The following is a 27,785-nucleotide window of genomic DNA, read 5'->3' on the forward strand; positions in this document are numbered from 1 at the left end:
TCTTTTTTTGGTGTGGTGTAATATGTGGATGGGTCCCACCCCTTGTGAGATGGGTCACCAGCTAGATTTTGGGCGAAGCCTGTGTGGGAACTTAAGTCTGGGACAATAGAAGAACTTGTAAAAAAAAATATGATGGTTTAAAAAAAGAAAAAAACAAAGCAATAATATTTTAAAGAACAACAATAATTCATCCCCTTTTCTTTCTACTCCCTTTGACCCCCTCTTTCTCTCATTGGTTACCTTTTCTTTTTCTTTTTCTTTTTCTTTTTTTTCCTGCTCCTTCAATCACCCCCTGCCACGTGGCAAAGGGGGGTGATCCCCAAAAGGAAATTCCAAGCATTATTCTTGAAAGAATGATAGTTAAAGTAGATAGTGTTGTTGAAGTGTATATTGAAAAAATGAATAGTTAAACCAAAAAAAAAAACAAACAAGAATGGATTTTGACTAGTTTTTAACAAGTTAATGCTGAAGATGCTCTTATGCAATCTCTCCATTTTTTTTTCTTGTTGAAATTAAAAATAAAATAAAACTCAACGATCTTGTAATATTTGTCCAAATAATATTTTGATGTAAAAGCTCAAAAAAATTGAAGTACAACAGGTGCATACTATGAACAGGCCACTCACGACATTACATCGCACCAACACATACACACTCGTACATTTACACCTTCAAACCCACACAATCACAACCGCAACCACAACAAACACTTCATGGAACACCCAATTGAAAGAGCTTGCCAAACAAGGCCTCTACCAGCAAGGCCTCCACCTCTACCGCCGTATGCTCCGCTCCGGCGACTCTCCCAACGCCTTCACGTTCCCTTTCGCCCTCAAGTCCTCTGCCGCCCTCTCTCTTCCCCTCTCCGGCGCACAGCTCCACTGCCACGTCTTGAAAACCGGGTGCGAATCCGAACCCTTTGTCCAAACCGCATTGATTTCTATGTACTGTAAATGTTGCTTGATTGACAATGCGCGTAAACTGTTCGATGAAAGTCCCCAATCGAGGTTGCTCACTGTTTGTTACAATGCTTTGATTTCTGGGTATACTTTTAATTCTCATTTTTTTAATGCCATTATGTTGTTTTGTCATATGAGGGAAGTGGGTGTTTCGGTTAATGCTGTTACAGTATTGGGTTTGATTCCGGGTTGTACTATTCCCATGCATTTGGGTTTTGGGATGTCTGTTCATTGTTTCACTGTCAGGTGTGGATTGGATTTTGACTTGTCTGTTGCGAATTGTTTGCTTACAATGTATGTTCGATGCGGGTCTATTGAACTGGCCAGGAACTTGTTTGATGATATGCCCAAAAGGGGATTGATTACTTGGAATGCAATGATTTCTGGGTATGCACAGAATGGGCTTGCCACCCAAGTTTTGGACCTTTATCATGAAATGGTATCATCAGGGATTTCTCCTGACCCTGTGTCGCTTGTCGGGGTTTTGTCATCTTGTGCCAATCTTGGAGCCCAAAGAGTTGGTCTTGAGGTGGAACAGCGAATAGAACGTAGCAAATTTGAATTTAATCCCTTCCTGAAAAATGCCTTGATTAATATGTATGCTAGATGTGGTAATTTGGTGAGAGCTCGTGCTATTTTTGATGAGATGCCAGAGAAAAACTTAGTCTCATGGACTGCGATTATAGGTGGGTATGGAGTGCATGGACGAGGAGAAACTGCAGTGCAACTCTTTGAAGAGATGATTAAGACTGGCATTCGACCTGATGGAGCAATGTTTGTAAGCATTTTGTCTGCTTGTAGCCATGCTGGATTGACTGATAAGGGTTTGGATTTTTTTTCTTTAATGGAGAGGAATTATGGGATGCGGCCAGGTCCAGAGCACTACTCTTGCGTGGTGGATCTCTTAGGTCGGGCAGGTCGACTTGCAGAAGCCCAGAGGCTCATTGAATCAATGCCTGTGGAACCTGATGGTGCTGTATGGGGGGCCCTTTTAGGTGCTTGTAAGATCTATAGAAATGTCATGCTAGCAGAGTTAGCTTTTGACCGTGTCATTAAACTTGAACCGAAGAACATTGGCTACTATGTTTTGATGTCTAATATATACACTGAGGCAGATATTTCACAGGGGGTATTAAGGGTTCGTACGATTATGAGAGAACGGAAGCTTAAAAAGGATCCTGGTTGTAGTTATGTTGAGTATAAAGGGAAGACTCACCTCTTTGTGGCTGGAGATAGAAGACACCCTCAGATAGGGGAGACATATAGAATGTTGGATAGGTTAGAAGTTTTGGTGAAGGAACTTGGTGGGTCTAAGAAGCATGATCAAGAGAGGAGAAATGAAGAGCTTATAAGTGGCATGGGAGTGCACAGTGAAAAGTTGGCTATTGCATTTGGTCTCTTGAACACTGGTGTAGGAACTGAGATTGTTGTGATAAAGAACTTGAGGATATGTGTAGACTGTCACTTGTTTATTAAGTTGGTAAGCAAGGTTGTGGATCGTCAGTTTGTTGTTAGAGATGCAACTCGTTTCCATCATTTCAAAGATGGAACCTGTACTTGCAATGAGTACTGGTAAAACTTGCCCAAAGGTTTTCGAATTTCACAATCAACATGCCCCATAGAAAATGAAATGTCAATTCCATATTTATACTGAAAAGTTCGTAGAGAAGTGCAAACATGAGTGACGTTTCAACTTTGAGTGCTGGGATTGCCACAGTAAACTGCTACAGTTATTTTCCAGAATATTTAGTTGATCTACATGTGGCAGTTGAAAATAAATCAAGGGAAGCTGCGTTGGCAATGAAGTAGACCGCAGGATTTTTGGCTACAGGTTTGAGGAGGTTAAAGCACTATGGAGACTGATAGAAATTTTTGTTGGGATCACCAGTGACCACCTCACAATGACAATAATTTTTTGTTACAATAAACTGGGTGAACAGTTTGAAAGGTAAACATCTGGCGAACTTGAGTCCTGCCATTGATTAAAGCATGATATTTGTAAATTAGTAATGACTGCAAAGATGGCAGAAACATGGTGAACAACCTTACGGTGGAAAAGAGGGTTTATTGAGATGTATTCATATTCATAGGAATAAATCAATGAAATGATGAACAACCTTTTGGTGCTTTAGAATTCGCATTCTTATGCTCTCTTTATAGCAAATAAAAGCTCCATGTGTGTGTTGGTTTGGTTTCTAAGCTCTCATTAGAATATTGTATGTAGCTTTTCGTTAAAGTTCTAGCATTTCTGAGAATAGTGATTTTATGTTTCTTTTTTTTTTTTTTTTTTTTTTTTTTGGGGACGCGGGGGGGCGGTAGTACAAGAGGGCCGAGGCCCAATCAGAGGTATCCCAAACCAGAAAGAGGTCTTGACTGGAGGTGGATAATCTGCAATTCCATAGCAGCCAGCCAACTTGTTCTCACAACCATTGGCTTCCCTCCAAACATGCTGCAGGGTACAAATCCAGTTCCTCGTCATAAAACTCATTATAATCTGGATGTGTCAGATTACATATAGAAAATACCAAAACAGTATTTGTCTCACGTCATGTGAGAGGTTATGCTAGTAATGTTATGAGATTCTATGAACCTAGAACAACTGTTCAATAAAAAATTTATTTTGCTGCAATTATCGGTTTTAATAAGAGAAAATATCAGATAAATGAAAAATATAGAAAATACCAAAACAGTGTTTGTTTTGGTAAAAACATTTTCTAATGAAAAGCGTTTTATGTAGAAAAAAAATTCATCTATTCATTTTAATTTGTTTTTATTAAAAACATTTTCCTGTGTAGTTGCTACCTTAAAACTAATATTTTAATAGTTCTATTAGTGGTGGTGGTGGGAGGAAGGAGGTAGTAGTAGTAGTGCTAGAATTGGTAAAATTTTTGTTAGGTTTTTATTGTTAACAATCCCGTTGGACAAAACTTTCTTCAGTTATACTTGTATTCGCATTTTTATTTCAGTGAGGTTATGAGTTTTTAGATGCGAATTCAACCCGAATTGTGCATTGCAGAGAAGTTTGTGATGTTAATGCTTTCAAGATTGCCACTTCGCTGACTATGACGGGAATCAAGCTGCCTGGTCAGCTCGCTGGGGTGTAGGGGGCAGCGCCCCTTGGCGGGTCCAGGGCAGCGCCACGGCGGAGTTGAGGGGCAGCGCCCCCGAAACAAAATGCAAAATTGCATTCGAAGTTGTTCGCTCAAGCAAAGGAGTTCTTGCTCGAGCGAAAGCTGCGTTTGTAAAAAACCTGAGAAGGATGATTGTACGCTCAAGCGCAGGTAGCGTGGCTCGAGCGACGACACTTGAGGAAAACACGCGTTTTTGGTTCCTTACTCGAGCGAGAGAGTCTTCGCTCGAGCGAGCATCGCGATTCAGTTTTCTATAAATATGCGATTCAGTCAGATTTTAGGATTACTCCTCCAGATCTTCTTCTTGGGTTCTAGGGTTTATATCTGGGGCTAGTTTGCTAGTTTTCTTTGATATTTAATTGAGTATTCAACTCATGGTTTAAGAAGTATACATCAAAGGATTGTTTGTTTATTCTACACAAAAGAGAGTTGTTTTTCGGTGGATTCTGAAGAATTCGAGCCTGAAACTATGGTGGATTCTGGAGTGGCTCATCGTCAAGACAATTCCGATGTGAAGACGGGGCTGGAAGAGGCACATAACGGTTGGTTCAATTCGGGCGTGGATTTGCTAGGTAATTGAGAGTATACCTGTATAATTCCTTTATGTCTTTTTAGTGGATTGTTTTGTGGCTTTTGCCCGTGGTTTTTTTTATCACAATTGGAGGCGTCCAATTGTGATTTTTTCATGTAAAATCGTTGTGTCGATTTGTTATAAATGTATTAATGCATGTAATCACATTTTTTTATCTTCATGAACACTTAAAATGGAATATACTTAATGGAAGAGATTTGTTTTACTTATGAATATTGTTTCATTTCGAGGATTATTATTAGCTTCTGCATTTATAATTCAATTAGTTAATGGAAATGAAAAGCGAATATGATTTTATATTTGGTAAATTGGGTTTTATGAAATTGAGGGCATTAGGCCCTATTTGGTATAGATTATTGGAAATTAAAAGTTGATAATCAGAAAACAAAAACTAAAAATATCTTAAATATCTTTCCCCCAACTTCTGTATAATCAACTTTTTAAAGCTTATTTACACTATTACTACCTGATAAACTATGAACAAAAGCTACACTAAATAGTCTTGAAAATTAAAATAAATTATAATCATTTTTTAAAGTTGTAACAAACACTCATTAGCACTTGTGTGGTAAGTGTTCATCACTCTCTTACCTGGAGTTTTTTTTAGCTCATAACATTTTTATTGATTAATAAAATAAACAAAAGTAATCTACAACACCTTATCAGCATAGCCCTATAGTTATGGGTAAGGATCCTCTACAGTGGAAATGTGTAGAGTGCTTGCAAATTTATTTTTTTTTATTTTTAAAAAAAAATACAATTATTGATTTATAATATTAACAATAGCTCAATTTATTATTATTTTAAGATGTTTAGTTTTAGGTCCACTATACTTTCAAAATAAGAACAGTATTTAAAAGGTTTGACCGCTACTTGAATGTAATCAGCGTAGGGTTTTAATGTTGGCAAGCTTCTAGTTTCTAAAGGTGGCTAATGGAAACAACTTTGAATATAATAATACACAGACTTTACACACTAAGCAAGGAAAATATTTATATTACTCCATAAAATATTTACGTGATAAGGGGTTTATAGTCTGTTGGATTACCAGAATATTATTTGCTCTACGAAGGCCTGATGTCCAAGCTTCTTTCTTAGCTCAAGAATACTCTAAAGATTCGTGTCCCCTCACTTACAGTTGAAGGCCCTTTATATAAGCACTTTTACACTTCAAATTCAGAATTCAAACTAGCTTAATACAGTACAATAATTTACATCGTGGGTCTAACCTAAAATGATAACTTCAAATTATTTTAAAAAGTACAATTATTAAAGTTTAAGTTGAAAAAAAGATAAGGTTGAAGTTGATGTGATCTCATCAATCCATAGCATTAGCAAGATTTCATTTGCCTTCATCACTCATGATGTCTGTAAAATCATAATCTGCATCATAGCATTCATATCGACTAGTTCTTACTTCATCATATAATCTGTGAGAACCCGATAAATAAATAAATATTCAAAATAATAATTATATTGCCCCGAAATAAACCCAACATGTATAATATATCAAGCCACATTCATTAAATTAAATATAATCATTCTCCAGCCTTTACATTATAAATCTCCAAGGTTTTAAACAAAAGTTCTACATACGGATATACATTCAATGATAAGAAGAACACATGAATCTATAGCATGTGAAGCATCTAGTCTCAAACAATTAAAATGCCCTTAAGGGCTTACATCTTCCAAGGCAATAGCCCGGTTACACAAAATGGTCTCTCGGACCCATATACGTTTAGCTCTTGGCTTACAAAAATTTACAACAAAAATAAGAGAGCAATATACTCTTCACAAAATAAACCCACGCCGTCAACTCGGCGGGACCACCACATCTTTACCTGCACCAATGTCCCATAGGGGTGAGCATAAAGCCTAGTAGAGAAATCTTACAAAGTATATACAGTTATGCAAACTCTCAATGAAAGATGCAAATGTCAAATGCCATGCCATGCCATTTTAAAGAAATGTCATTTTATGCTCTTCTTGAAGATCACCATTTTTCAGTAAAAGTTTACAATCTCAACAATTTCCAAAACTTCCAATTTTAATCAATAGGGACGGTAAATAAAACTCAGGTAATCCCTAGGTTGGTATCTGTAAGTAGGCTCAACAAGCACTACCAATAACCCCCTTTACCGGTTGCTAACCAGAAGGGAAGTGGTACCTCCTCCGCGCTTGTTTTCGGTCTTTCACTCTGGACACTCAGGCCAACTTATCAATTTTATCTACACCTCCTAACCGGACTTACCAACGTTGTCACGACCCAAACCCGGCCCTATGGGTTTAGCACCGTAACCGGCCAGTAATCCGAGATTACCGAAGGCCTGCCTAACAGTAAACCAGTAAAACAGAGTACAGGGCCTGGCGGAAGCCAATATAGTAAATGAACAATGTCCAATGAGCTGTGACAGTCTACACAGTCTATACAGTAAACAAAACAGTTACATGGACGGACAGGGAATATTAAAACACCCCAAAGCCGAAGCTTGAACGGCTTAGAACCTCACAGTGAGGCACAGTGGTTGGCTGACAAAACAAAAGCTTGCCTGACGCTCCTAGCAGCGGTCCAGTGCTTGAACACCTACATATATATATGAGCAGTGAGCTAAAGCCCAGTGAACAACATAATGCGTAAAGAGGTTTAGGATGAATGTCTTTTCAAAATTTAAACAGTTCATTGATTCAGTATATCGGTCAGTCAGTTTGTGGCTCATATTGATGTCGTAACAGTCATTTAGAAATCATAGTAATCGTACGTGGCACATCCGTTAGCAGTACTAGTAGCAGTGTCAGTACAGTAGCAGTAACGGTAACAATAAAGTAGCAGTAACAGTAACAGTAACAGTAGCAGTACAGTAACATTAACAGTACAGTAGCAGTACAGTAACAGTAACAGTGCAGTAGCAGTACAGTAACAGTAACAGTACAAGCAGTACAGTAACAGTAACAGTACAGTAGCAGTACAATAACAGTAACAGTGCAGTAGCAGTACAGTAACAGTAACAGTACAAGCAGTACAGTAACAGTAACAGTACAGTAGCAGTACAATAACAGTAACAGTGCAGTAGCAGTACAGTAACAGTAACAGTACAGTAGCAGTACAGAAAACAGTACAGTTCTTATGGATTCAAGAGGTGTCTCGCACAGACTCTAGAGGTGGCTCACTCTGTAGCACTTAGTTCCGTGCAGCACTTTGCTCCAAGTTTCACAGATTACAACAGTCATATGTGGTACATCCAATAGCTAAACAGTACAGTAGGTCTTAATAGACCGGGTCTTAATAGACCAAACAGTGAATGATGGCCATCATATCAGTAAACAGTAGTGGTTCCAACATGGGAACCGACAGAGATCTCTGTAACAGTAACAGTAAGCAGTAGTTGCTAAGGATGCCACAATACAGTTCAGAATATAGGTCATACATTCATTCATTCAGTTAACAATAACAGTTCAGAAACAGTTCAGTTTAATTGTTCAGAAGATAATCATTTTGAACATATCTTTACACAAATGTTACTCACAGAGTTCTGGGCTATAGTAAGCTAGAGCGTGTCTTCCCAGTCGCCAACCCTACACAGTTAACAGATTGAACACACACTAAGCTACACAGTTGGGAAAGATTAACAACTTAATCCCTAATGCCTCGGCGTGCTCTACATCTATATCCTCAACAAGATGTCTTAAACTAGGCCTAAGAACGCCTAGAATGGGATGAGGATGCAAAGATGCACATTTAAAACATTTTCAGAAAAACAGAGTCCCGCTCGAGCTCAAGTTTCCCCGCTCGAGCGGTCATGCAACAAAGGTCTCCGCTCGAGCGTACATTACTCCGCTCGAGCGGACTGTAAAACAGTGCAAGATGCTGGGAGCTCGAATTCCCCGCTCGAGCGCTACTTTCCCCGCTCGAGCGGGAGACCAAAATCTGGAAAATCCAGATTTGAACTCCAATGCTCAAATCAAGTTCCAATGCATCAAATTCGATCCTTTTGGGCTAATTTTCTGGAAAACACTTCAAAACTCATAGTATAGCATGTTTCAAAGATCAATTTGAGAAATCAAAGCCCAAAGGTAGTTCAATTAAACATGATTTCAAACCAAGTTTCAAGAACAACAACTCAAATGTGACATGCATGATCTTAAATCATCTTCAAAGCTTTAGTGCTGTTTCAAAAGAGCTCAAACCTTCAAAAACAAGATGAACTCATGGAGTATGACCAAAAGATGGACATGCATGTGAGGTATTATGAACTACAACCTCAAAACTTCAATATATGTACATGCATGCAACCATTAAGCTTTAATTCAACAACAATGAACCAATTCATGACTTAGTTCTACAATGAAGCATGAATCATGCAAGAACAACTCAAAGACACCATTAAGATGATGAATGATCTACCTTAGGTGTAGAATTAGAAGTGAGGGAGCTCAAATTAGTAATCAACCTTCAATTCTTTAAGCAATTCTAGCCAATTCACCATGAAACAAGTTGAACTCAACTCTTCTAGCTCCTCTCTCTCTCTAAGGTCGGCTAGAGCATCAAACAAGGCTGAGGAAATGTTTGTTTCAAGTGTGCACAAGGCTCTAATATGTTATAATAAGAGGCCCACTAACAATGGCAATTTGGTAATTAAGCCTAACTCTTTAATTAGCTTGTTTTAATCTAATTTAGTCATACCTAATCAGTTTTCAGGTAAATACACCATAAAATTACATTAATTATGAGGATCATAAAACACTGACCAATTCCGGATTCGGTCGCCGATAAGGCCTTCAATTAGCAGTTTAAACATATAAGCATGAACAGATAATCATACAGTCAAACAGATAGAATATGCATTTAAACAGATACAGTCAGTCAATTAATTCCAGACTCCAGTCAGTCAGTTCAGTACTTTTAATCAGCTCAATTATCAGTCATAATCAATTCAGTTTAACGGTAGTCAGTGTCTATCGGTAATCAATCAGTCATTAATCGGTAAGCAGTATGAGGGTTGTTACAGTCTCCCCTCCTTATAAAGAGTTTAGTCCTCTAAACTCGGATTAACATACGGCAACAGAGATAATGCCTAACATAACAGTAGCTTTTACTCTTTAAAAGGAGCATAGTCATAATCATAACAGTTTCATGACCCAATCTCAATCTTAGCGGTGCACAGAAACAGAATCATAAATCGCATACAGAGATTAGGGTCCGAATTATAGTGGAGTCTTAGACCTAGTCAGGTTTTAGAGTCAGGAACAGGTTCAGATACAGAGCAGAAGCTGAGCCCTCGTGACGAGGCCTCCGCTACGGGTAACAGAGTGCAGACAAATATAAGTTCCATAAGGAACCTCCAATACCGGGCAGCTAACATATACCACATAATATTAAGAGTCACGAATACATATCAGAGGTTGACCCCTTAATCAGTATACAACATATAGCATTTCAGAAAACAAAACTTATTTCATAACACAGAACATGAATACAGTTGCACACAACTTTACTGTAGTAGTAATCCACTACTTATATCAAGTACTTATCGGGGTTATAGATTGCACTAGCCTCATTTCATAAGTAATTTCCCCCGTTAAGTTACAGAGATTCGATTCATTCACTTCTGAGTCATTCATCTGGTCTTTGTTCAATTTGTCCTCAATTCGGTAATCCATTACAGTCAGTTGTACATCACTTCCATAGCAGTAGACAGAGTTCTGAAGTAATCATTCACATACTATTCATCAGTTTCAGTCCTTACAGATTCGATCATACCACGTATCAATACGGAAGCAGTCATACTGATTACATATACTTCCAGATAGTGAGGGTTCATAATCAAAACCAGTCTGTTGTCAATAAATCCCATCAGTTCTGAAGCACGGTAATCACCAAAACAATCATTCCCTAGTCAAACAAGTTCATAATCATAACGGTAATACCGGGTAAGTAATCACATGTCATGTACCCAGTTTCTCCATATTGTAAGTAAATCAGGTAATAGCTCTCAATAAGAGTTTTCTCAAGTCAAATCGATGAAAGTTAGACTAGGTCATTTCAGATGCCAGTTCTGCCCAATCATAATAAGTAAGAGTTCGAAGCACAAGCATCAAACAGAAGTTCTATTAGTTACACAAAGGGTTTCATCAACCCATGGTTCTATCAGATCAGATCAGGTAGCAGTTTCATACTCCAGTCATTTCAGTACATAGTCAGTAGTTTCGCAATTAGTCAGAGTCCATTTATTGTCAAACTTACATCAGGGTTTGGTATCATTATAATTCATATCGAAGCAGTACAGATCATATACAATGTGTTCCTCCCATTAAGTTTACAGGCAATGCAGTTATTCACATCGAGGGGTAAACATCACAGTTAGTATAGCAACTTCCAAATAAATCTTTCATATAGGCATATGGCATACAGTAATACATTACGCGAGATTCTCGGACACATAATAGGGAGTTGCCCTACGAGGGTTCCAAATCAGTCATACAGTCACTAGAGCATAGGCTCGCAGGTCTATTCTAACAGTCAAGAGTTTATTCGTCGGGTCTTTATTCAGTCACACAATTCTGGAGTCATAGTCCCAACGGTTAAGTTATCAACAAATTATACACCAATCAGTCCGAGCAAAGGTACAGTCATATATGTGCACTCTCAGAGTCCACTAATATTCCCAATACGGATGCATAAGTTCAATGTACAATACAAAATAGTTTTCCCCAGATACGATAGTTAAGGTAGCAAGTCATAAGTCTACCCAGTCTAGTGACATCCTTAAGCAAAGGTATACGAACATGTACATGAGTCCAAACAGTTTTCATAGCATAGGTAATTGTTAACATAAGGCGTTACGGTGTTGTACATAGTCCACATCAAATAGTAGATCTCGAAAGATTCATTAACCACAGTCCATACCTGACAGTCCTAATAGTATTACAAGCATGGGAACATATGCACAGGTGTGAGTCTAAAATCAATTAGCATGTGAGCATTCGTTCGCGAATTCATACGCAGTAGTTCATCTTTACAAGCTAATATGGGTTCTTAATTTCAGAAGTCCCACACACAAGCAGTTCACGTATATAATTCGAGTTCAAGGGTCCGTTCATTCAATGATGCCTGTCAATATATAACAGTTCAGTCCGAATCATAGCTGTACAGATTTCTCGAATTACAGTCAGTCATAAGGTGTTCCCACGTTCAGCAGTTCTAGCACAGTTCAAAAGGTCATGCTTAATAGTTCACATTCAATTATTGCAATATGATACAAGGACCTAACTCAGTAAACTCTCGTTGGTCACAAGTCCTGACAATTCTCATAGTATAGGGTTCATAATTTTAGTAATTCAGTTGGTTCAGTCAGTATGTTCACAGTCTTTATCGGATTAAGGAATGTACGATTCCCACACAAATGTTCGTATAGGCAATTACACATAATTAAGGTAATACCCGCACCAGTCATTTCAGTGTTCTGAGCATTCTCTGGAACTAGGGTCTAGATTTAGACTCAATGTCGTTCGGTTGAGTTCGTGGGCAAGATTTAGGCAAGTGTCCTTCCTGTCCACGTCTAAAGCGAGTTTTAGACAGGCGGTGGCCACGCCCCAATGTTATTTCCCACAATCGGTACAGATAGGTGTATCATTGGTCAAGACTATTGCCCGGGGTTTTGCATTCGCAGTGGTCATTTTCACTTTCTGTTACTTCCGTTTCATTCTTTCTGATTCGGTCGACGATGTTGATTTGGATATTTCAATGCTGCTACGTTGTCTCAGGCATTAATACTCTATCCAGGACATCTACATGCTTTGTTGGGTTTTAGCACGTCAATTCAGTCAAACACATCTAGGTCACGCCCACCTTCAATTCTTTTGTAGACAGTATCTAACATGTGGGGTACCTATCGAATTAGCTGGGTAAATTTTACCTTGTATTCGACCACAGTCTTATCACCTTACTCGAGTTGTTCAACTCGGATACTTCCTTATCTTGGATGCATTGGGGGAAAGTATTTTTCGAAGAACACTTCACCTATTTTCTTAGTTACTGAACCCATGCCTCAGTTTTCAGTGGTTCGGTACTTCCCAGAAATTCCGGTGGTTTCAGTTTGTTGGATTTCTGTATCAGTGTCATCAGTTCATATTCAGTTGGTTCAGGCACGTACGTCTGCCTTTATTATCTCAGATTTTCGATTAAGCCTTCAATCATTCATTCTAGCCTATTAATCCTCAGACCAGAAGATTCAGTTTCGTTCACAATCCTCGCCCTTTCCCTTGTTTACTCACAACGGGGTGATTATCAATCCAGGAGAGGTTCTTACTGATTTCACGTTTTATTTCCTATCAGACGTGTGTATGCTTTCAATTCAACTCAGGTACGGTCACATGACCCTTTACTACCACACGTCCATAATCACATAGATTCCATATTCGGTATTAACATTCACATTACATGTTATACCACTTAACTTCTTTAAGTATGCATGTAGGTTGCGTTCATTTCACCATAGACAATACGGTAATCATAAGCATAGACAGTTGCATACTTAAACACATTAACACATTTATTCAAATCATGGCCACACACACTTCTCATGTTCATGCAATGCCCTAATTACTTTTCTAGGACATCCTATAGCTCACTTGGACACATGTGTGCAGTATAACTCGTGGTTAAGTATCGCTCTGATACCACTCTGTCACGACCCAAACCCGGCCCTATGGGTTTAGCACCGTAACCGGCCAGTAATCCGAGATTACCGAAGGCCTGCCTAACAGTAAACCAGTAAAACAGAGTACAGGGCCTGGCGGAAGCCAATATAGTAAATGAACAATGTCCAATGAGCTGTGACAGTCTACACAGTCTATACAGTAAACAAAACAGTTACAGGGACGGACAGGGAATATTAAAACACCCCAAAGCCGAAGCTTGAACGGCTTAGAACCTCACAGTGAGGCACAGTGGTTGGCTGACAAAACAAAAGCTTGCCTGACGCTCCTAGCAGCGGTCCAGTGCTTGAACACCTACATATATATATGAGCAGTGAGTTAAAGCCCAGTGAACAACATAATGCGTAAAGAGGTTTAGGATGAATGTCTTTTCAAAATTTAAACAGTTCATTGATTCAGTATATCGGTCAGTCAGTTTGTGGCTCATATTGATGTCGTAACAGTCATTTAGAAATCATAGTAATCGTACGTGGCACATCCGTTAGCAGTACTAGTAGCAGTGTCAGTACAGTAGCAGTAACGGTAACAATAAAGTAGCAGTAACAGTAACAGTAACAGTAGCAGTACAGTAACAGTAACAGTACAAGCAGTACAGTAACAGTAACAGTGCAGTAGCAGTACAGTAACAGTAACAGTACAAGCAGTACAGTAACAGTAACAGTACAGTAGCAGTACAATAACAGTAACAGTGCAGTAGCAGTACAGTAACAGTAACAGTACAAGCAGTACAGTAACAGTAACAGTACAGTAGCAGTACAATAACAGTAACAGTGCAGTAGCAGTACAGTAACAGTAACAGTACAGTAACATTTCAGAAAACAGTACAGTTCTTATGGATTCAAGAGGTGTCTCGCACAGACTCTAGAGGTGGCTCACTCTGTAGCACTTAGTTCCGTGCAGCACTTTGCTCCAAGTTTCACAGATTACAACAGTCATATGTGGTACATCCAATAGCTAAACAGTACAGTAGGTCTTAATAGACCGGGTCTTAATAGACCAAACAGTGAATGATGGCCATCATATCAGTAAACAGTAGTGGTTCCAACATGGGAACCGACAGAGATCTCTGTAACAGTAACAGTAAGCAGTAGTTGCTAAGGATGCCACAATACAGTTCAGAATATAGGTCATACATTCATTCATTCAGTTAACAATAACAGTTCAGAAACAGTTCAGTTTAATTGTTCAGAAGATAATCATTTTGAACATATCTTTACACAAATATTACTCACAGAGTTCTGGGCTATAGTAAGCTAGAGCGTGTCTCCCCAGTCGCCAACCCTACACAGTTAACAGATTGAACACACACTAAGCTACACAGTTGGAAAAGATTAACAACTTAATCCCTAATGCCTCGGCGTGCTCTACATCTATATCCTCAACAAGATGTCTTAAACTAGGCCTAAGAACGCCTAGAATGGGATGAGGATGCAAAGATGCACATTTAAAACATTTTCAGAAAAACAGAGTCCCGCTCGAGCTCAAGTTTCCCCGCTCGAGCGGTCATGCAACAAAGGTCTCCGCTCGAGCGTACATTACTCCGCTCGAGCGGACTGTAAAACAGTGCAAGATGCTGGGAGCTCGAATTCCCCGCTCGAGCGCCACTTTCCCCGCTCGAGCGGGAGACCAAAATCTGGAAAATCCAGATTTGAACTCCAATGCTCAAATCAAGTTCCAATGCATCAAATTCGATCCTTTTGGGCTAATTTTCTGGAAAACACTTCAAAACTCATAGTATAGCATGTTTCAAAGATCAATTTGAGAAATCAAAGCCCAAAGGTAGTTCAATTAAACATGATTTCAAACCAAGTTTCAAGAACAACAACTCAAATGTGACATGCATGATCTTAAATCATCTTCAAAGCTTTAGTGCTGTTTCAAAAGAGCTCAAACCTTCAAAAACAAGATGAACTCATGGAGTATGACCAAAAGATGGACATGCATGTGAGGTATTATGAACTACAACCTCAAAACTTCAATATATGTACATGCATGCAACCATTAAGCTTTAATTCAACAACAATGAACCAATTCATGACTTAGTTCTACAATGAAGCATGAATCATGCAAGAACAACTCAAAGACACCATTAAGATGATGAATGATCTACCTTAGGTGTAGAATTAGAAGTGAGGGAGCTCAAATTAGTAATCAACCTTCAATTCTTTAAGCAATTCTAGCCAATTCACCATGAAACAAGTTGAACTCAACTCTTCTAGCTCCTCTCTCTCTCTAAGGTCGGCTAGAGCATCAAACAAGGCTGAGGAAATGTTTGTTTCAAGTGTGCACAAGGCTCTAATATGTTATAATAAGAGGCCCACTAACAATGGCAATTTGGTAATTAAGCCTAACTCTTTAATTAGCTTGTTTTAATCTAATTTAGTCATACCTAATCAGTTTTCAGGTAAATACACCATAAAATTACATTAATTATGAGGATCATAAAACACTGACCAATTCCGGATTCGGTCGCCGATAAGGCCTTCAATTAGCAGTTTAAACATATAAGCATGAACAGATAATCATACAGTCAAACAGATAGAATATGCATTTAAACAGATACAGTCAGTCAATTAATTCCAGACTCCAGTCAGTCAGTTCAGTACTTTTAATCAGCTCAATTATCAGTCATAATCAATTCAGTTTAACGGTAGTCAGTGTCTATCGGTAATCAATCAGTCATTAATCGGTAAGCAGTATGAGGGTTGTTACAGTCTCCCCTCCTTATAAAGAGTTTAGTCCTCTAAACTCGGATTAACATACGGCAACAGAGATAATGCCTAACATAACAGTAGCTTTTACTCTTTAAAAGGAGCATAGTCATAATCATAACAGTTTCATGACCCAATCTCAATCTTAGCGGTGCACAGAAACAGAATCATAAATCGCATACAGAGATTAGGGTCCGAATTATAGTGGAGTCTTAGACCTAGTCAGGTTTTAGAGTCAGGAACAGGTTCAGATACAGAGCAGAAGCTGAGCCCTCGTGACGAGGCCTCCGCTACGGGTAACAGAGTGCAGACAAATATAAGTTCCATAAGGAACCTCCAATACCGGGCAGCTAACATATACCACATAATATTAAGAGTCACGAATACATATCAGAGGTTGACCCCTTAATCAGTATACAGCATATAGCATTTCAGAAAACAAAACTTATTTCATAACACAGAACATGAATACAGTTGCACACAACTTTACTGTAGTAGTAATCCACTACTTATATCAAGTACTTATCGGGGTTATAGATTGCACTAGCCTCATTTCATAAGTAATTTCCCCCGTTAAGTTACAGAGATTCGATTCATTCACTTCTGAGTCATTCATCTGGTCTTTGTTCAATTTGTCCTCAATTCGGTAATCCATTACAGTCAGTTGTACATCACTTCCATAGCAGTAGACAGAGTTCTGAAGTAATCATTCACATACTATTCATCAGTTTCAGTCCTTACAGATTCGATCATACCACGTATCAATACGGAAGCAGTCATACTGATTACATATACTTCCAGATAGTGAGGGTTCATAATCAAAACCAGTCTGTTGTCAATAAATCCCATCAGTTCTGAAGCACGGTAATCACCAAAACAATCATTCCCTAGTCAAACAAGTTCATAATCATAACGGTAATACCGGGTAAGTAATCACATGTCATGTACCCAGTTTCTCCATATTGTAAGTAAATCAGGTAATAGCTCTCAATAAGAGTTTTCTCAAGTCAAATCGATGAAAGTTAGACTAGGTCATTTCAGATGCCAGTTCTGCCCAATCATAATAAGTAAGAGTTCGAAGCACAAGCATCAAACAGAAGTTCTATTAGTTACACAAAGGGTTTCATCAACCCATGGTTCTATCAGATCAGATCAGGTAGCAGTTTCATACTCCAGTCATTTCAGTACATAGTCAGTAGTTTCGCAATTAGTCAGAGTCCATTTATTGTCAAACTTACATCAGGGTTTGGTATCATTATAATTCATATCGAAGCAGTACAGATCATATACAATGTGTTCCTCCCATTAAGTTTACAGGCAATGCAGTTATTCACATCGAGGGGTAAACATCACAGTTAGTATAGCAACTTCCAAATAAATCTTTCATATAGGCATATGGCATACAGTAATACATTACGCGAGATTCTCGGACACATAATAGGGAGTTGCCCTACGAGGGTTCCAAATCAGTCATACAGTCACTAGAGCATAGGCTCGCAGGTCTATTCTAACAGTCAAGAGTTTATTCGTCGGGTCTTTATTCAGTCACACAATTCTGGAGTCATAGTCCCAACGGTTAAGTTATCAACAAATTATACACCAATCAGTCCGAGCAAAGGTACAGTCATATATGTGCACTCTCAGAGTCCACTAATATTCCCAATACGGATGCATAAGTTCAATGTACAATACAAAATAGTTTTCCCCAGATACGATAGTTAAGGTAGCAAGTCATAAGTCTACCCAGTCTAGTGACATCCTTAAGCAAAGGTATACGAACATGTACATGAGTCCAAACAGTTTTCATAGCATAGGTAATTGTTAACATAAGGCGTTACGGTGTTGTACATAGTCCACATCAAATAGTAGATCTCGAAAGATTCATTAACCACAGTCCATACCTGACAGTCCTAATAGTATTACAAGCATGGGAACATATGCACAGGTGTGAGTCTAAAATCAATTAGCATGTGAGCATTCGTTCGCGAATTCATACGCAGTAGTTCATCTTTACAAGCTAATATGGGTTCTTAATTTCAGAAGTCCCACACACAAGCAGTTCACGTATATAATTCGAGTTCAAGGGTCCGTTCATTCAATGATGCCTGTCAATATATAACAGTTCAGTCCGAATCATAGCTGTACAGATTTCTCGAATTACAGTCAGTCATAAGGTGTTCCCACGTTCAGCAGTTCTAGCACAGTTCAAAAGGTCATGCTTAATAGTTCACATTCAATTATTGCAATATGATACAAGGACCTAACTCAGTAAACTCTCGTTGGTCATAAGTCCTGACAATTCTCATAGTATAGGGTTCATAATTTTAGTAATTCAGTTGGTTCAGTCAGTATGTTCACAGTCTTTATCGGATTAAGGAATGTACGATTCCCACACAAATGTTCGTATAGGCAATTATACATAATTAAGGTAATACCCGCACCAGTCATTTCAGTGTTCTGAGCATTCTCTGGAACTAGGGTCTAGATTTAGACTCAATGTCGTTCGGTTGAGTTCGTGGGCAAGATTTAGGCAAGTGTCCTTCCTGTCCACGTCTAAAGCGAGTTTTAGACAGGCGGTGGCCACGCCCCAATGTTATTTCCCACAATCGGTACAGATAGGTGTATCATTGGTCAAGACTATTGCCCGGGGTTTTGCATTCGCAGTGGTCATTTTCACTTTCTGTTACTTCCGTTTCATTCTTTCTGATTCGGTCGACGATGTTGATTTGGATATTTCAATGCTGCTACGTTGTCTCAGGCATTAATACTCTATCCAGGACATCTACATGCTTTGTTGGGTTTTAGCACGTCAATTCAGTCAAACACATCTAGGTCACGCCCACCTTCAATTCTTTTGTAGACAGTATCTAACATGTGGGGTACCTATCGAATTAGCTGGGTAAATTTTACCTTGTATTCGACCACAGTCTTATCACCTTACTCGAGTTGTTCAACTCGGATACTTCCCTATCTTGGATGCATTGGGGGAAAGTATTTTTCGAAGAACACTTCACCTATTTTCTTAGTTACTGAACCCATGCCTCAGTTTTCAGTGGTTCGGTACTTCCCAGAAATTCCGGTGGTTTCAGTTTGTTGGATTTCTGTATCAGTGTCATCAGTTCATATTCAGTTGGTTCAGGCACGTACGTCTGCCTTTATTATCTCAGATTTTCGATTAAGCCTTCAATCATTCATTCTAGCCTATTAATCCTCAGACCAGAAGATTCAGTTTCGTTCACAATCCTCGCCCTTTCCCTTGTTTACTCACAACGGGGTGATTATCAATCCAGGAGAGGTTCTTACTGATTTCACGTTTTATTTCCTATCAGACGTGTGTATGCTTTCAATTCAACTCAGGTACGGTCACATGACCCTTTACTACCACACGTCCATAATCACATAGATTCCATATTCGGTATTAACATTCACATTACATGTTATACCACTTAACTTCTTTAAGTATGCATGTAGGTTGCGTTCATTTCACCATAGACAATACGGTAATCATAAGCATAGACAGTTGCATACTTAAACACATTAACACATTTATTCAAATCATGGCCACACACACTTCTCATGTTCATGCAATGCCCTAATTACTTTTCTAGGACATCCTATAGCTCACTTGGACACATGTGTGCAGTATAACTCGTGGTTAAGTATCGCTCTGATACCACTCTGTCACGACCCAAACCCGGCCCTATGGATTTAGCACCGTAACCGGCCAGTAATCCGAGATTACCGAAGGCCTGCCTAACAGTAAACCAGTAAAACAGAGTACAGGGCCTGGCGGAAGCCAATATAGTAAATGAACAATGTCCAATGAGCTGTGACAGTCTACACAGTCTATACAGTAAACAAAACAGTTACATGGACGGACAGGGAATATTAAAACACCCCAAAGCCGAAGCTTGAACGGCTTAGAACCTCACAGTGAGGCACAGTGGTTGGCTGACAAAACAAAAGCTTGCCTGACGCTCCTAGCAGCGGTCCAGTGCTTGAACACCTACATATATATATGAGCAGTGAGCTAAAGCCCAGTGAACAACATAATGCGTAAAGAGGTTTAGGATGAATGTCTTTTCAAAATTTAAACAGTTCATTGATTCAGTATATCGGTCAGTCAGTTTGTGGCTCATATTGATGTCGTAACAGTCATTTAGAAATCATAGTAATCGTACGTGGCACATCCGTTAGCAGTACTAGTAGCAGTGTCAGTACAGTAGCAGTAACGGTAACAATAAAGTAGCAGTAACAGTAACAGTAACAGTAGCAGTACAGTAACAGTAACAGTACAAGCAGTACAGTAACAGTAACAGTGCAGTAGCAGTACAGTAACAGTAACAGTACAAGCAGTACAGTAACAGTAACAGTACAGTAGCAGTACAATAACAGTAACAGTGCAGTAGCAGTACAGTAACAGTAACAGTACAAGCAGTACAGTAACAGTAACAGTACAGTAGCAGTACAATAACAGTAACAGTGCAGTAGCAGTACAGTAACAGTAACAGTACAGTAACATTTCAGAAAACAGTACAGTTCTTATGGATTCAAGAGGTGTCTCGCACAGACTCTAGAGGTGGCTCACTCTGTAGCACTTAGTTCCGTGCAGCACTTTGCTCCAAGTTTCACAGATTACAACAGTCATATGTGGTACATCCAATAGCTAAACAGTACAGTAGGTCTTAATAGACCGGGTCTTAATAGACCAAACAGTGAATGATGGCCATCATATCAGTAAACAGTAGTGGTTCCAACATGGGAACCGACAGAGATCTCTGTAACAGTAACAGTAAGCAGTAGTTGCTAAGGATGCCACAATACAGTTCAGAATATAGGTCATACATTCATTCATTCAGTTAACAATAACAGTTCAGAAACAGTTCAGTTTAATTGTTCAGAAGATAATCATTTTGAACATATCTTTACACAAATATTACTCACAGAGTTCTGGGCTATAGTAAGCTAGAGCGTGTCTCCCCAGTCGCCAACCCTACACAGTTAACAGATTGAACACACACTAAGCTACACAGTTGGAAAAGATTAACAACTTAATCCCTAATGCCTCGGCGTGCTCTACATCTATATCCTCAACAAGATGTCTTAAACTAGGCCTAAGAACGCCTAGAATGGGATGAGGATGCAAAGATGCACATTTAAAACATTTTCAGAAAAACAGAGTCCCGCTCGAGCTCAAGTTTCCCCGCTCGAGCGGTCATGCAACAAAGGTCTCCGCTCGAGCGTACATTACTCCGCTCGAGCGGACTGTAAAACAGTGCAAGATGCTGGGAGCTCGAATTCCCCGCTCGAGCGCCACTTTCCCCGCTCGAGCGGGAGACCAAAATCTGGAAAATCCAGATTTGAACTCCAATGCTCAAATCAAGTTCCAATGCATCAAATTCGATCCTTTTGGGCTAATTTTCTGGAAAACACTTCAAAACTCATAGTATAGCATGTTTCAAAGATCAATTTGAGAAATCAAAGCCCAAAGGTAGTTCAATTAAACATGATTTCAAACCAAGTTTCAAGAACAACAACTCAAATGTGACATGCATGATCTTAAATCATCTTCAAAGCTTTAGTGCTGTTTCAAAAGAGCTCAAACCTTCAAAAACAAGATGAACTCATGGAGTATGACCAAAAGATGGACATGCATGTGAGGTATTATGAACTACAACCTCAAAACTTCAATATATGTACATGCATGCAACCATTAAGCTTTAATTCAACAACAATGAACCAATTCATGACTTAGTTCTACAATGAAGCATGAATCATGCAAGAACAACTCAAAGACACCATTAAGATGATGAATGATCTACCTTAGGTGTAGAATTAGAAGTGAGGGAGCTCAAATTAGTAATCAACCTTCAATTCTTTAAGCAATTCTAGCCAATTCACCATGAAACAAGTTGAACTCAACTCTTCTAGCTCCTCTCTCTCTCTAAGGTCGGCTAGAGCATCAAACAAGGCTGAGGAAATGTTTGTTTCAAGTGTGCACAAGGCTCTAATATGTTATAATAAGAGGCCCACTAACAATGGCAATTTGGTAATTAAGCCTAACTCTTTAATTAGCTTGTTTTAATCTAATTTAGTCATACCTAATCAGTTTTCAGGTAAATACACCATAAAATTACATTAATTATGAGGATCATAAAACACTGACCAATTCCGGATTCGGTCGCCGATAAGGCCTTCAATTAGCAGTTTAAACATATAAGCATGAACAGATAATCATACAGTCAAACAGATAGAATATGCATTTAAACAGATACAGTCAGTCAATTAATTCCAGACTCCAGTCAGTCAGTTCAGTACTTTTAATCAGCTCAATTATCAGTCATAATCAATTCAGTTTAACGGTAGTCAGTGTCTATCGGTAATCAATCAGTCATTAATCGGTAAGCAGTATGAGGGTTGTTACAAACGTATTTACCCTAAATTAATTTCCATATTTCTCATTTCCAAAATATTCCTTTCTCAATGTAGACATTTATCCAAAACTCAATGCAGGAAACATTATAATTGATTGTATGAATGTGTAATGCAATGATGATCAACATTTCATAATCTCCGTCCATTTTAAGTATCCCATCAATAGTGCAATGGTAACCACATACCGCATTTTCCTTCCTTTAACATAAACCAACACATACTACAAGTTCAACAAAATGTAATAACTATCAATGAAGTGCGTATTTTACCCATTCTCATGTCTTTCCCAAATGTAAGGTTCACAAGATGACTATATGTCCCTTTAGACACATCAAGAATAACCACATTTTAACATCTATAAGCAACAATAACTATTCCACAAATTCTTTACCATTTCACCCTCATCAACATTGTTAAGAAGCCCCTTTTCTTCATTTCATTTAACACATAAGAAAAAGAAACATTACTAACATTGGAAATAATAAAATTAATTTATAAAAATCCCCAACATGTTCTCCAACCCCACTTTTCTAGGGTTTTTCTCCAAAACCAACATTTCCCCCATCCCTTGAAAAGGTTTTCCCTCAAAACATCACCTCTCCTATCATGTGAGTTAAAACCCTTAAGAAACTAGTTTAGGAAGAGAGAGAGATCAAACCCACTTTTAAAAAACCCTTAACATTTTTGAGACCAAAACCAAACTTTCAATATCATTAATAAAACTTTTAAATCAACAAAATCTAGCATAAATATACATATAACTCAAAGAAATTTCCCTACCTCAAGCTTGTTGATGAATGGAGAAGATGAAACCCTAGAAATCAAAATGCCCAAAACTCGATCTCCAACTTATAAAGCGAGGTTTTGAGTTGCTCTCCAAGATTTGTGAAAGGGGATAGATTAAAGCTTCATGGATTGTAAGAAATCAAAGTTTTTGAGTGTTTGGTGAATGTTTTTAGAGAGAAGGAAGAGTGAAATGGTGTTTAGAGTGAGAGAGGAAAGCCCCAAAATGAGATGCAACTCGGCCAAAAGAGCAAAAAAAAAATAGATATAGCGATCTCGGTTTTCCCTCTATTGTTTATTGTACTCCGAACTCGGTTCTGTGGATGATTGTTGTTGTCTGTATCGCATTTTCGTCATTTAATTCCTTGTATTTGGGTTTTGGGATGTGTTGGGCAGGTTTGAAATAGGTTCGTTGTGATTTGAAACAAATAGCTACTGCCTAGATTTTGGTCTCTCCGCTCCAGCGGGACTTTTCACGCTCGAGCGGGCCCTTTTGCATTTGCCCCTCTGCTCAAGCGGCTAGTCTGACGCTTGAGCGGGATTCTTCAGCCTTCAGTTTTTTTTCGCAGGTCGGTAGAAGCTGGAAGAGTGCTTTCGACGCTCGAGCTTCTGTTTTCACGCTCAAGCGGGAGTCTGTGTCTGACGCTCGAGCGGGGCGTCCCATGCTCGAGCAGACTGTGTGTATTTCAGTCCGAGAAGAAGCCTTTTTGAATCATTTTTTCGCCTCTTTCTCTCTCTAAAGCATTCCAAAACCCTAGGTTGAGAGCTTCTCACTCTAGAATACTCTCTCTCTACATTTTGATCTTGATTTAGTGAGACCCAACCCTTGTGTCTTCATTAAAGTGTTGGAGCTTCTCAAGACCTCCATTTCCAACCGAATAGAAGTTGATTTCGCCACTTTTGAAGTTTGTCTCGTGTGTGGTTCGTCTTCTCCATTTGAAGTAGGGATAACCTACTCCTTTCTATGAGTTTTGACATAAATGTTATGTATTTTGCATAGATGGTGTTGTTTGGGAGTTTTGGGAAAGTTAGGGTTTGTGTTAAAATTATAAAAAGGGGGTTTTCAATTGTTAAGCTCCATGTACATATGAGACCTTGGAAAATGGGTTTATTGGTGTAAAATTGAGGAAATTAAGCCTTAGGGCTAATGTTGAGAAAAGGGGGAAGATGCCCTAATTAAATGTGATTAATTAATTTGGGAATATACAAAAATATGAAATTGAGTTGAAAATCATGAAATTGGGAAATTATGAAATTAAATGGTGTAGTTGGATTGATTAATCACTCACCTTTGAACTTGTTGATAATTTATTTGTTTGATAATTTATTATCTGTTTAGAAATAATTATTTTGGGCTATCGGCGGAGGATAGCCTTGATTGTTGTAGACATTACATGTTGATTAGGAAAATTGAAACTAATCACCCGGAATATGTCATTGAATATGATGGTTGGAATAACACATTGAATATGTGTAATAAATGATCATTGTATATGATAAAGTGTCTAGATACATTGCATATGTATCTTTGTACTGGAGAAGAAAGGGATGTACTCCATGGTTTGGCAGGAGATAGGGGATGTATTCTCAAACCTGTTTGGGAGGAGATAGGGGATGGACTCCATTGATAACTAAGTTGGCCAGAGTGTCCAGGGTGAAAGTCCCGAAATCTTAATTACGTTTGCATAACGTAGATGAATTGAAGTGTTAATAATATGAGTTGTAGTCTCATTTGAATTGTTGATAATTGAAGTGTTAATAATATGAGTTGTAGTCTCATGTGAATTGTTGATAATTGAATGTGAATAATATGAGTTATAGTCTCATGTTGAATTGGAAATCATTGAAATGTTAACAAGATAAGTTGTAGTCTCATTTAAATTATTTGGTTAGATAATGAACCATGTATATAAATTGGATTGGATAAATAAAGGCAAGTGGAATGAAATATGATGTAATTGTAGTTGAAGTTGGGAAATGTTGTGAGTTGGTTTACAAGTGTTAACCATTTGTCGAATGCTAATGTTTTAGTTATTTCTCATATTCGGTTTAGTATATCTCTACTGGGCTTTGGCTTACCCTATATGGGACATCACTTTTAGGTACAGGTGATATGCTACCTCTAAGGACGTAGCTTGGGAGGTTTAGAAGCTGAAGGCTTATTTTTGTGATTATCTTTTGTATTACATGTAATTCAAGCCAAGGGCTTAAATATGTTAAGAGTTAAAACTCTCTTTGTTGTAACCAAGTGTTGACTTGGAAAGTTGTAAACCCGTAGGACATTTACTTTTGTTGTCAACATGTAATACTTTTGTAATGAATACTCTGATAAATGAATATATGTTTATTCCTCCTATGTCTATTGATGTCATGGATGATTGGTCTATGTATTATTTTGAGGGCTTTACAATAGAGATTCAGACTCAGGCCTGTCCCGCACGTGTGGCACTGATCCCTGCACGTACGGCTGCCCCCGCACTTTCCCTCCGCACCTGCAATTTAAGCAGTGTGCTATGCCCAACAACCCCTGAATTCCGCACGTGCGGCCTCACTCCCCGCACGTACAGCTCCTCTTCCGCACGTGCGGCCCTTGGTTTCCAACCCAGAATTTTTACCCTTTTGATTCTAGACACCTTGGACCGGACCTCACATCCTTCGGAACAAAAGGAAATCAACACCAAAGAGGCAAGAACAAGAATTTGAGACGAACTTCTGAGCACGACAACAACTCGAATGATTTAACAAGACTTCAAGTGAGACTCGACACACTAACGTGACAAATTCGAGATTAAACAAAGGAAAAGGGACGGATGGCATGCTAGGTCGTCATAATAATAATTTTACAAATCTCAAATATTTTGCTAGTGAATATTAAGTGAAAATAAAGCACTATTGGAGTGTATTTTAATTAAGTTTAAACTCTAAATAAATTTATGATTAAGAATATATGTATATAAAAAAAAAAGGTAGTAAGCATAATTGATCAAATAATGTTATTTGATTTAGATTCACAAGGCAAGCTATTATAAAATAAAATAACAATAAATAATAATAATAGATAATAAAAAGAGTGATTGTTACTTATGTATATCTATATATATATATATATATATATAAATAAGAACCGTTTAGTTACTTGAGATTCATTTTTTCTTTTTGATTTTGTTCTTTTATTTTGAATAATTTACTAATAGTGGCTTATAAGTTGAGTGAATTTTTTTCTTAATTACGTAAACATTCTTAGTCAATTATGTAACAGGTTTTTTTGTAATTACGCAAACATTCTTAGTCAATTATGAAACAGGTTTTTCGTAATTACACAAATATTCTTGGTCAATTATAAAATATAAATCATTTATTTTTTAACAAATTACAAATACACCCATAAAGTTTATTTAAAATATGAATCGGTCCTATAATATTAGAAATTACAACTAACATTTGTTATAAATTATAATTTAACACAATACTCAAGGAAAAAAAAATATTCTCCTATGCAATAATCATTGAAAACTGTTAATTAATTTGATAATTTATTTATTAACAAAATGGTTAACTAAAAAATATTTTTCATATTATTAAAAATTGTTAGTTTACTTAATGATTTATTTATTACTACAATTATTAGTCATTTGTTATGCGAGTATGATTTATGTATTCATAAAATTAGTCATTCACATATATATATATATATATTTTCTTCAGCTTCTTTATTAGTTCAGTGAATTATTTTAGTATTTTTTTTGGATGGAAGAATTATCTTAGTATTTTTTTTTATATTTATCTGTTGAGAAAAATTATACACCATAATTTTTTTTTTTATAAATTCGGAAGAAATGTTAAAGACTTATAAATTCACGCAAAATGATATGGTAATAGAATTGGAGTCTACATCATTAGGTGTATAATAAATCAAAAAATGTTACATATCATACCATATAACTTTATCATATATCTAATGATTTATTCTATTCAATTTATAGAACCATATTCTGATTTTTTAAAAATTATCAAAATACAAAACTTAAACATTCTATAATAATAGCTCGTGCCTTACACGGACCTTTTCAACTAGCATATATATAAAGCAAAAATCTTAGAGATTCTAAAAATTCTACTAAAATTTCTATCAAATGTCTCATATAGGTGTGGAATCTACATGGGACTTACATAGTGTAAGTTTCACACCCATATAAAATATTTAATAAAAATTTTAGTAGTAAAAATTTTGAATCTATGGGATTACTCTATATGAAGGATGGCAAAACTATGACTTGATGATAATTCTTTTCCCACAACACTAGCAGTCGTGAGTCATGGAGGAGCGAGAGAGAGGAATGATTTGACTCAATCATCAAGAATATTGTAGCAACCAAAAAGGGAGAGCATTGGGTGTGTTACGCCATCCGTGTGTGATCATAAATAAATAGGCCTCTTAGGTTGCTTTCTCTTCTTC

The 27,785-nt window shown here is 37.7% G+C and overlaps 1 protein-coding gene across 1 annotated transcript; it reads left to right on the forward strand.

Annotated features, from left to right (window-relative positions):
• The first annotated feature begins 440 nt into the window (after positions 1 to 440).
• LOC114263767 (Pentatricopeptide repeat (PPR) superfamily protein) lies at positions 441 to 3,093 on the forward strand. Its single transcript, XM_028204356.2, has one exon. It carries the CDS (start codon positions 610 to 612, stop codon positions 2,533 to 2,535), a length of 1,926 nt encoding a protein of 641 aa, XP_028060157.2. The 5' UTR covers positions 441 to 609; the 3' UTR covers positions 2,536 to 3,093.
• The last annotated feature ends 24,692 nt before the right edge of the window (positions 3,094 to 27,785 follow it).

The sequence above is a fragment of the Camellia sinensis genome, chromosome 10 (assembly GCF_055761805.1).
Source record: "Camellia sinensis isolate YWXY chromosome 10, ASM5576180v1, whole genome shotgun sequence".
Taxonomy (NCBI): Eukaryota; Viridiplantae; Streptophyta; class Magnoliopsida; order Ericales; family Theaceae; genus Camellia; species Camellia sinensis.